The sequence below is a fragment of the Stegodyphus dumicola genome, chromosome 8 (genome assembly GCF_044657685.1).
Source record: "Stegodyphus dumicola isolate Sdum_Otavi_A_Nest chromosome 8, ASM4465768v1".
NCBI lineage: Eukaryota > Metazoa > Arthropoda > Arachnida > Araneae > Eresidae > Stegodyphus > Stegodyphus dumicola.
The window spans coordinates 30,155,199-30,167,740 of record NC_140775.1 but is presented as its reverse complement, the minus strand read 5'-3'; the positions used below and the strand labels follow the sequence as shown (position 1 = coordinate 30,167,740).

The following is a 12,542-nucleotide window of genomic DNA, read 5'->3' as shown; positions in this document are numbered from 1 at the left end:
ATATAGTTAGCATACCTTTATAAAAGGAAGTTCATGTTCATAACAAAGCAAAACTATTAGATTTTTTTTAAATTATTGCTCATGTATTGTTAAATGTTTAATCATAGCACATAGTGAAAACATATAAAAGTCATGGTACACTGAAGACTCTTTCATTTCGTTTACAGTTACGTTTCATTATGATGTCCTTAAGATTTCTGTTGTTTGGATGCCTCTTCAGCATGGCAGTGTCTCAAAGACGGCATGGGCCTCCTCCTGGACATCGTGGACCACCACCACGAGGCCCTCCACGAGGTGGCCCACCAGGAGGTGGTCATGGTGGACCCTGTGGACCTGAAGGTCCCCCTGGTGGACCAGAAGGACCAGGTGGGCCAGGAGGACCAGGAGGACCAGGAGAATGTCTCATGCCCCCGGCATGCAAAAACTTTAGTAGAGCTATGCGAGAGGAAATGCATGGTAAGAATGTTTCATGAATTATAAAAATTTGAATTTATTGAATTATAAAGCTTAACATTATTTTAAGAAATGATATAATTTAGGTTATTCTTACGGCGAAGAAATAAGTCATCTGATTTCTTTTAAAATTCTCTCTAGTCGGAAAATTAAGATTAAGTTGATGTCTTTAATTTCATTACAATTATTGATTTTCTAGTCAATACACTGCCTCTCTAGTCGGAAATTCTCTCTAGTCGGAAAATTAAGATTAAGTTGATGTCTTTAATTTCATTACAATTATTGATTTTCTAGTCAATACACTGCCTTGGGAAATTAAGTTTTTCACTTAATATTTTTCATTTATTCATTTATAGTCTTCTTTTACTTTAAAAGTAAAGTTTATTTCAAAATTATTTCATAAATCGAGGTTCTGAAAAGGAACATACTATCGAAAGAAGTAACGTTTGAAACATTTTAAATGTTTATGTATGTATTATAATATATAATATCTATATGTAATATTTTAACATCTATATTTTTTATCTTACTAAATCTATATCTAAAATAATTACTAATTTATGCGCTATAAAGTTTTAAAATTTTACAAAATTTTAAATTTGCCGATTTAAGCTTGTTCGTGATTAAAATTAGCCAATTGCGACCGAAAACTAAGAAAAACATAATTTTAAGAAATTCTCATTCAAAAATTTAAAATGAAGAGAGAATGAGAAACATTTAATGCTTGTTCAGTAGCTAACAATTCTTTGAACGTTTTCATGTTCCGTGTTTAAATAATCATATGAGTTTCTTTTCAGATAAAATGAAGACATTTTTGCGCGAAAATAATTATAAAACAAAATTAAAGAATATTAGTTATTAATTTAGTTAGAAATGTTTAACTTTTTGATGATAATTTATTCTTTAATTTAAAAAAATTCGTTAATTTAAAATTCCTTTTTCTTTAAGCATGAAATTTGATTTTCACGAAGGCTTATCGGTTATAAAGATAAACTGGTTACATTTATTACCTTTCGAAAGGAAACACACAGGCAATTCAGGAAAGGTCTTTCGCAAATAATAAGCAAAATTTGCCATTAAAAATATTACAAAACTGCCCTATGAAAACTAATAATACATTATGAATTTTTATGCCATAATAAGCATCAACTTTATTATCTTTTAATCTATAATCTTTTGGCCTTAGTCTCAAAATTTTTAAACCATTATGTTATGTTATTCTATGATCTAAGCAGATTGTCGAGTATTGCCGTTATGCAAAACATTTGATCAATTTAGTTCTCCTGTAATATTGAAATTGTTCAGTTCTCAATGTAATGTCGTTCAACAAAACATAAGACCTATAGTTTAGATTTCAAAATTTACTAATCTGTAATTATTTTGAAAATGCTTAAGCAATGAACTCAGTTCTGAAAAATTTAAATATTTATTTTAGTTTTGTCATAAAGTACATCATTAGATGAGCAACTCCAAGATTGTTGCCTTATACTAGGCATTTAATACCGAGGCGTTTTGATAAGTAGTGTTGCCACTCATAACATAAATCATTTAGTTTAGTTTCCTCGCAGCGGTACTCATAGCTTTTCAGAAGAAACCCAAATACAAGGTTTGATTTATTTTTTAAATTTATCAATCTATTGCAGTTTAGCAAACTGAGCAATTTCATAAACAATAAATCATGTCTTTGGAATTTAAAGTTTTGTATTTCACAATCAACTGACGTAAATTAAAAGAAATGAATTTATAATATATCCAGCTATAAATTTAACGAATACTGTAATATTCTAATTACTAAAACATATATCTAACACCCTGTGTTACACATTTATCGCCACCCAAACGGTATAGTGGTTAGTGACTCTGACTGCCGTACCGAGGGTCTGTGCGGCATGGGATCACTACAAATATTCGGAGAGCCGAAAGTCCTGTCGAGAGGTTGATGGTAGGGGAAGACGAGTGGGTGACCCAGATCCGACCCACTCCATCAAAAATTGGGGGGCAGAACTGAACAAAATGGTACTGTCACCCGCGTGGTGCTCAAGCCGTTGCCAGTGACAAGCGCAATCTTGCACCCGTTGCCACAATGAATTTCGTGGGCTTGTTCTGATGTTACTTTCATATTAATGAGATAAGTCACAACACACGTACTTAGCACAGATTGCATTATTTCTCTCCAATCAAAGAGCTTTAATCGTGCATTTTACATAAAATTTTCATATACATTAATTTCACGTTCAATTAAATCGAAATTTAATTTAAACGGGAAAATGTTATAGCTGAAATTTTTCGGAGCGTGTATTAATGCTAATTTTTAATTCTTTAAATTTCTTTTCCAAAAACAATTTTGTTCCTATGAGAATATATCTTTTTTTTTATCTGAAGCGTAACAATAAAAAACTGCTTTAGTATTAACTGTTTTTATTTGCAATTAAATTATAAATAAATCATATGAATTTATATTTATGTAACATGTTTACAAATTCAGAACATCGCACTTCGATTACTAGTGTGGAGCTACTTCGAACACCTGTTGCAATATAGTATATATTGAATTTACAAGGTTTTTTTTTTTTTTTTTTTAGAGCTAAGTTCATTCAATATATTGAAGAAAATAACATTTTAAAGTCCTAGCCTTGAATATACATTCTTTCAGTTTCCTGTGATATAGTTCTATTTAATATTCGGAGGACAGTGTAACGTCATACTTTCTTGGCTATCATAAAATGCACTCGACGTTGAAGATTAACAGATGAATAATCACCAAACCTTTTAAGTCCGGAGAAGGGTGTAGAGAACTTTTTATTACCTCAAATAAAGTTTTAACTGTCGGCACTAACTCTTGGTTACAAAAACCAAAATTTTGGCTTAACTCAAAAGGTAAAGAAAAACTTTAAAATTAATCAAGTTAAGTACGGCTAACGGCTTCAAAGTTTAACTATCGCGCAAGGTGGCCTCAAAAGTGGGCGGAAACAAGCTTAATGACAAGAATGATTCAAAGCCACAGAAATCTTATCACTAGAGAATCAAAGATATCAACGTGGCCTTCAAGTTGGCATAATATGCTTTGATTTCACCTTGTAAAACCTTTCCTTAAATACTAACTTCTTTCTACTTCATTTGAATACAAGCCTTAGTCAATTTGCATTTTAGAAAGAAAGTTTGAATTGAAAGCAATTTCGACAGGAAAGCTGATTGAAAGTAAAATAACTGTTAAATAAATTAAATAAACCCCACAAGTTAAAAGAAGTAATTCTTTTTCCAGCACTTGAAATATATTAGGCTGCATTAAGTTTTGCTTCTGCAATATGATGTCGACCCACACTACGTGAAATAAAATAAAGTATAATAACTACAGTAGAAAATTTTGCAGATGATGTAATGCAACATAGTTTAAAACCGTCAATATGTCAGCATCTTTTTCATTGAATGTCAAAATTTTGTTTCGTCAATACAGATAACCTTGCGTCATTAATCCATAGTCCATCTTGCAGGATGGCCGTTTAAGCCCCTGTCTTTTATTAATAAAAGGTTTTTTTTACAGGTTTATGAGCTCTAAAACATTTTTATTGAGCGTCTGATTTACAGGCTACCTAAAAATGTTAAATACGTAGTAGCGTAGTTGCTTCTTTTGTTTCTAGATTCATTGGCTTTCTCTTTTCGTGGCGATTTTCCAGATTTCTGATTAAAGTGATGTTATGAATACATTCACTAGTTGTCGAATTATGAGTGCCAGAATTTATATTAATTCAACAGCAATATAATCAATTAAACACGATTAAACATTTAAAACAAATCAATTAAACATTGCACTGCATGAATGAAGGATTCTTCATTCATGCAGTGCAATAATTTTAGCATCCATAATTACGTTGTTTGCGTAAAACATGATTTGAACGATAAAGTAAAAGGAAATGAGTTTGCACTGTAGAGTTTTCAATTCAGGAAAAATTTAAAGCAAATAATAATAATTACATTATAAACAAAATATAGACATCAGAAAGTGCTATAATGGCTTGAGAAAGCAGTTTCAAATTCTCATTAGTTACCTAATTGTACATTTTATAAGTCTTTCTTTGTTACTGAAATAATGTTGTCATTTTAAAAGAAAAATAAATTATGAATTCCATACGAAATTATTTTTAAAATGATGTATAATTTATTAAATTTTATATCATTTAAAAAATTGTGTAATGTTTCAATAGAATAACTCTGACTGAAAGTGTCGTAATTTAATGCACTTCTGAGTAGTGAACTGATGCACTTTAATAAAATTTCAGTGAAAGGCTTATAGGATTAAGAGAAAGTTTTATGAAATTTAAAAATTTAAAAATCAAAATATTCAATGAATTACCTCAACTAATCGATTCATTTTAAAAATGGAAAAATCCTGTATCATTAGCCATTTTATATACATTGTTGCACCATTTATAATTTCAAAATTCATAAGTCATAAGGAATTAGCTTAATAGAAAGTAATTTAAAAGATAATTTGAAGTTTTTTTCTGCAAAAATAAAGATAATTTAATAGTATACTTTTCATTGATAGCTATGCACGAGAGGGGAGAAGGAGGTCCAGAAAACTGTCCCGATGAAGATCACGAAGTAAGAAATTTTGCAGTTTTTTCCCCTCGTATACAAAAACGAGTACGCCAGTATAAAATAAATTTTTATACCTGTTGGTTTATGATTGCGATATTTTATAAACAATCTAAATTTTAACATTCTTCCATATTATTGCTTAGTTCGACTGTCATATTTGTCCTTCATTAGACAAAATTTCAATCTCAAAAGAAAAATTCAACAAAATCATAAGCTAATAATTAAAGTAATTAAAACATTTTGGTAAACAATCTTGCTTCTAGTGCAAAGTAAAAGGAATAAAAAATAAAAGCCTCTGAAATGGTGAATTAAATTTTACAATACAAATATTTTATTTAATTGCTTATAAAATATCAAATAAATGAAATGAAGAAATGTAACAAACTACACTTAGCTTTTCTGAAGGTTGCCGTATAATTCATGGCTAAGAGATGTAATAAAAGGTTAACTAATGTGTGATGCTCTTATGATAAATGAATCATAGAATTTGAATAAATATTTATACTAAAAAGGTAATATGATTATTGAATCGATAAAATATACTTTCAAACAATAACAGAATAAAAGCTCAGTAAATAAGGAAAAAGTAGCCTCAAGCACAAACAAAAAAAATCTGATGTGGCCACCACATGACTTTCTTGTACGGCCTATTAAATTATTTACATTCTTTGCTGCATTTCATTTAATCTTTTTTCCTCGAATTTCATTAGAGATATACTTCTCATTCAATTAATTCAGTTCTCACTTCGCGGCAAAGCAAAAAAACCATAAAAACTGAAAACATCTGCATTAAAAATTTTAAAGTACAGAAAAAACATAAAACAATAAATACAGTTAAAACAGTTTTAAAAAACAATTTTTACAATTAAAATTAGATTTTCTAAGCCAAAGCAAGCAATCCGACCAGCGGGCTCGAAGACAGATTTTTCGGTGCACAAAACTGAAAGTTTGTTTTTCGTCTCAATCGGCAAAAAACACTGAAGGTGCGGAAACTGACTTAATTTATTATTCTATTAAAGAGTTTCAAATGTACACAAATGGCGGCTACATTAGGCTTAGTAGCACTGAAATAACTTTTAAATTGTTGATAATTCTGCAATTCTTGCATGTAGATTAACTAAAGGCATACAAACGTTATCCGGAACATAAGAAAAAGTAATTCAATCACTTTTAAGGCAAGAAATCCACATTTCACCAACATATAAAAAAAAAACTGAGCTCCCCGAGCCGGGTAGCAGAGTGAGTATATATGTATACATATATACGTTTGGTACGACCGGATTGCAACCAAAACGGAAGGCGCACAACTGCATGTTATAGCAGTCCCATGCACAAAATTTCAACGTTTCGAGGCTACTCGTTTTCGAATTAGGCGAGATACAGACATACATACGTACGTCCGTACGTACAGATGCCATGATAAACTCTCTTCTGAATTCACTTAATTCACTTCAAAATCCATTTTGGGAAATAAAAATCCTTTATTACGTCCGTATGTACAGATGTTACGCAAAAAAGATTAAATTATTATGTGTAGATTTTAGGATTATGTTTAAGCTTTATGATTTTATGTTTAAATTTTAGGATTTTAACCTTTACCATAACTTCTCTTTTCCTTTAGCCCTCACTAGTATAAGATTGCAGAGAATTTGAGAAGAGGATTTTGAAAATTATACATACAAAGCTTGTGACAGTTGCCATTGCAGTTATTTATTTACCGCCTAGTTTTGAGCAACTTTCAGCATTAGCCATTTTGCTGGCCGACGTTAAAACGCGCGGTTAACGTTTTGAGTCAGATTAATCAGGCTAAATTTATATAGTGCCCCGCTACGATACTTTCAGATTGTAAATTCAACTTATGTTATTTTAAATAGCCGCAAGAGGCGGAGTTTGGTTGGCAAGCACAGGCGGTATGTTTCGTTTAAATTTAAATTAAATAAAAAGCTTAATATTAATAAGACTTTGTGTAATTAATAGTACAAGAAAATCATGTATTGTCCACTTCAGATATTTTTAGGATAGAAATGGAAATAGCCAAATTAAATAATAGACTTATAGCGTTATTACAGGAAAGTTAAGATTATATTTTACATATTCTTTATCTTATGTGCATACACGTTTTGTGTGAATTAATCTATTTATAAATTATTTATTATCTATTTATAAATTATTATAATGTGTAGCATGTTGTGACAGATTTAATTTTTTTTATTTATTTGCAAAATATTACCAATACAAAAAAAATTAACATAAGTATTAACTTCTTTGTGATTAAAATTGTGCAGACATAATGTAACAATAGCATTATTATTAGTATCACAATAGAAAGAAGACTATTCTAACATTTATTTGCAGAACAGATAATCTTAATCAAAAGCTAATAGCTTATGAAATTAAAGTGTTTCAACAGAAGTATGAAATCATGACGTTTAATAACTTAACAATTTCTTTTTAATTTTTTAAAACTTTTGTCAGAAGTTATAATACATTATTAAGATCTCTTGTCTTTAAATTTGTATGCTATATAGGAGAAGAAAGCAAAGCACGATGCTACCTTTAGGTAATATGTTGAAGAGGTTGCATGAATTATATCTAATCTTATAGTAAGAAAAGTAACAATATTTATTACAATAAATCTTATTCTAATAAATCTTTTTTCCTTTCTAAACCTAAAAACTTCCTTTTATAACCCTTGATGTCTTTGCTCTGTAAAATTTAAAGTGGGCAATATCCGCCCAAGGAGTAGATACAGCCCAATTTGAGACACTCTTTAACAAAATGTGTGATGAGCCTTTTCACTGAAGTTTATGCCTAAATACAACGGAATATTCCTTTTCAGTCCAGAGGGGCAATTTGTCCAGAGGGAGTATGAATTTCGTTTTGGCAATTTGCGTTGCTTCACTTTTCAAATTGTTGCCCTCAAATATTATCGCCCTGCATTAAATTTAAAGAAATTAAGTAATGAAGCATCTGCATAAATGTATGTATGTTTCTCGCATTATGATAAAACAACGGTACCTAGAGCCATCCAATTTTGAATAACGTAATCCTTCTGCGAATATGGGCAACTGGAAGCCCAAATTTGAAATTTGGAATTTATTTTATTACCGATTTCATATTTTGTAAAACTTTAACTAATTTTCCATTAACAAACTTAATGATTTCAAAGCGAGCATTGGTAACATTGTACAGGAAAAAAAAAAAAAAAATTTTTTATCTCCAGCGCCCGAGACTGTGTATCGGAAATTCTAAAGATATGCTCATTTTAAAATTATTTTGTGATATTGCTCTTGAACTGAATTTTATGCTTTAAGTGCAAAGAGCATGATATATAATAAATAACGGTAACACACAAAATGTTAAAAAAGTGCCCCTTTGGACATAATTTAAAATCTGAAACCTTTCAGATTTTCTTTTGGAATCTCTTCAGATTTTCTTTTTGGAGAATTTTTTTGTTAAATTTTGTTACTTTTTTTATTTGTTCTGGTTTAGGTTTGCAGATGGAATGATATGATGAAAGCCCGTTGCAACGTACAAGAGGAGCTAGCAGTAGAATGCATGCAGGAAATGAGCATGTTCATGAACGCAGAATGTCCAGCGATAAATGAAGCAACAACGTATGAATAGACGACTTCTAGGAATCCTTAATTTGAGATAAATAACGCGTAATACGTGAATTGAAAGCAGAAAGTATAATGTGTAGCATGTTGTGTAACGCACTGAAGATAGTTTTAAAATGCTTGTATATAATTAAATAATAACTTACTTTTATTAAACGCTGCAAACTTTTACAAACTAGTATTTCTTCAAATTATTTTATGTACACAATACACAGCAATACAATTACAGATGTTCAGAAGTAAATGCAGTCCACTTTTTTGTGTGTGTGTCTCATATTTTTATCCATTTGCTTCTATAAAAATGATATCAAATATTTTTTAAAAAATTAATATTTATTAAATCTCATTACGTACTTTGAAACTGGAAGAAGAACTTTAGCACATTCACACGTCATTTTATAGAGTAAAGTAATGAAACTCGTTTCCAAGCGTAGGAATAAAAGCCAGTTCACACGATAGATCATAATGTGTAGGTCCAGGAAGCTGGAGCACAGAAATCTTCAAAACAAATACTGATGTGATAGTACTTTAAAATAGGACCTTTAAGATCGTTGGCAGGCGCCCTATTTTGCGATCGTAACACGTGTCGTCATTGCCGCACAGGATTTCATTTCTCCATTTCATTTGAAGCTGTAGTTCAAGTCAAACTTCATTAGTGCTCGTTGTGAAATTTCTTCACGTGCAGTTGAAAGCTGATTTGGTTGAGACAACCCCTATGCTTCAAATATGATTATTAAAATTTGGAAAAATAATTCACTTTTAGTCTGATCTTCTTCGAAAACAGAATATCATTGCTTAAAGTTATATTTTAATAATTAGCATTGTTATTCCCGCCAAAATTAATTAAACGGATTAGTAATATATTAATCAAAATATGCAAATTTGTAATTTACATATCATTACACGAAAGAGCATCTAAGTCATACGGATAATAAAAAGTTATACTTCGTAATTTTGATTTAGTACAGAATCGAAATATTATAAACGGAAGTGAAGGGGGAAAAAAATTAAGCGAATCGATCTTTTTTCCGCGGCGGTTGTTCCCGTTGTTATGAGTAAAAGGGGGTGACGGAAAATAACCTTGAAATTAATATTTAAAGTAAAGGCTCTAAGCTAGTACTAAGCTACATTGTAACGAAATGTTCTAGATCAAAGTCGAATCACTCATAATCCAAAAATGAGATGCATGGCCTGGAGGGTTTTCCATAAATTTTAATTAAACTTAATATTTACATATATACAATGTAGGCTAAAATGCCTGAATCGAATATTTAATGCTCAAAAGGAAAGAACTGAATAGTTCCAGCTAAAATCTAAATCGAATTCTATTGCGTAGTGCATCGAAATTCTACCTTCAAGAAGAAGAATATTTTTTTCAAGTCACGTGTTCAGAAGAGGAAAGGTTAAGTAAGCCAATAGATGGACTCCTAACGCCATCTCTTGGCGATATCAAAGAATATTCCTTAACACACTCCCCACCTGAACTCTGACAAGAGTTCATCTAACTCAGTTATACATACAATCAAGTACATAAATCACTATTCTATAAAAATATTAAAAAATACTAATTAGTCAAACACTTAAATTCCAATACAGGTATCAAATAATAAATGTTACAACTAATAAATGAACTAAATTTTAAAATATTTTCCACTTAACTGAACAAACTTAACTAACGATATTCAATTTAATCATTAATAGACAAAAAAGAAAAAAAAATAACTAAATCGTTAAAGTTCAAAATATCTAAAGTTCAAGAGGATATAGATGTTGAACAGTACGTTTTAAAATCCCATTACCAGTTTTTAATTCGAATGATCGGACTTTACCATCACGTCCAGGAATAATTTTTATGATTCTACCAAGTTTCCATAAGAGTTTGTTTTTATTATCTCCTTCGACTAAAACAACATCTCCTACTTTTAGTTCTGGTTGAAGTTGCGGATTCTTCAAGAAATGGGCAGTTCTAAGATCTAATAAATATTGTTGCTTCCATTTCCACCACAACTGTTTTAACAGCAATTCTTGATAACGCTTTCTTTTTAACAGCGTTTCTCTTGTCGTTTCGCTACCGATGATTCTAGCAAAGGTCAAAGGATACTTCAAATCAGTTTGTCCAATGTTTAAGAAGTGCATTGGAGTCAATGGTTGCGGCTCGTCATTGTCGTTGTAAACGTAACTTAGAGGTCGTGAATTAAGAACTGACTCCACTTCGGCAAGTAGTGTAGACATTTCTTCGAAAGTCAACAATGCTTTTCCTACGATTTTTCTTAAACATTCTTTAACAGATCTAACAAGTCTCTCATAAAACCCTCCCCACCATGGGGCTCGTTCGATTATAAATTTCCAATGGATTCTTTCTTTGGCAATGAAATTCTTGAATTCGTCATCTTTTAAAACTTTTGAAAAATTCTCAAGTCCTTTCTTTGTCCTCTTAAAGGTCTTGGCGTTGTCAGAGTATATGATTACGCAGTTTCCTCTTCTGCTCAAAAATCTGCAAAATGCAAGTAAAAAGGATTCTGTTGACATATCTGATACAAGTTCTAAGTGTACAACTCGGGTTACTGCACAAACGAACAAAACAATATAGGATTTTCGAATGTCTTTACGTAAACTGGTCCGGCGAAATCAATTCCACAGACTGCAAATGGAGGCGATTCTTGGATTCTATCCTTTGGTAAGGGTGCTGTCATCTGGTCTGCTAGTTTAGCTAAATATTTTTGGCAAATTATACAACCTTTTAATGCTTTTTTGACTAACTGTCGTCCTTTAGGAATCCAGAAGCGTGAAATGACTTTAGCTAAAGTTGCAGCAATTCCTCCATGCATTATCTTCTCATGTTCTTTGCATACAATCAGAATCGTTAGTCGAGAATTTTTAGGTAAGATTATTAGATGTTTATTATCTAGTGAGAAGTCAGAAAATTCCAGTCTTCCTCTCAACCTCATGATTTCCTTTTCATCAATGTAAGGAAGAAAATTATACAAAGGAGAATTTTTTCCAACTGAATTACCTTCTTTGAGGGATTTATATTCTTCGGCAAAAAACTTCTTTTGCTCTGCTCTTATCCAGAAATTTTCTGCTTCTTGTAACTCTTCAGCTGTGAGAGTTCCTTGAATGTCGCTAGTTTTTTCTTAATTTTCTAATGAAACGTGTTGTTCAAGCAGTGACTCTTAACACCTTCTCTAATTTGCTATATTTTGATATGTCGAAAAGATCATCTGCACTTTTTTCGATTGTACATTCAAGTTGATGTATATCACCGGATCCCTTTCGGTATTCCAGCTTGTTTTCATCTATTGTTTCTTTAATATCTAATCTTGGCCAAAGTTCGTGAGGGAGTTGAAGCCATTGGGGACCTTGCGTCCAAATGGTCTCATTTATTAACTTGGAAATCTTCGTTCCCCGAGATACGAGATCTGCAGGGTTGTCGACACCTGGGCAATAATGCCAATTTTGAGGTGAACTCAATTTTTGTATTTCTTCGACACGATTCCTGACAAAGGGTTTGAAGGCTTCAGGTTGTTTCTGGATCCAAAAATAAGTAATTGTTGAGTCTGTCCAAAAATAGCACGGAATCCTCAATTTCAGTGCTTTCAGAATATTGCTGACTAACGTAACTGATAACAATGCCCCACTAATTCTAACCTCGGTAAAGTAAGGGGTTTTAGTGGGGCTACCCTATTTTTAGAAGAGACAAAGGCCGTTTTGATTTCTTTATTTTCTGTCGTGAAACGTAAATATGCGACTGTACCATAGGCTTTGACACTTGCATCTGAAAAGCAATGTAGTTCGAGATTTTCGACATTAATGTTCGAGTGCATGAAAAGGTAACGAGAGATGGAGAATTCAGCCATTTGAGGTAGCTCT

General features: G+C 31.4%; 1 protein-coding gene across 1 annotated transcript; it reads left to right on the top strand.

Annotated features, from left to right (window-relative positions):
• The first annotated feature begins 147 nt into the window (after nucleotides 1-147).
• Nucleotides 148-8,847, top strand: LOC118187525 (uncharacterized). The gene is made up of 3 exons (XM_035357766.2): nucleotides 148-456; nucleotides 5,000-5,055; nucleotides 8,545-8,847. Exons 1-3 carry the CDS (start codon nucleotides 180-182, stop codon nucleotides 8,677-8,679), a joined length of 468 nt encoding a protein of 155 aa, XP_035213657.1. The 5' UTR covers nucleotides 148-179; the 3' UTR covers nucleotides 8,680-8,847.
• The last annotated feature ends 3,695 nt before the right edge of the window (nucleotides 8,848-12,542 follow it).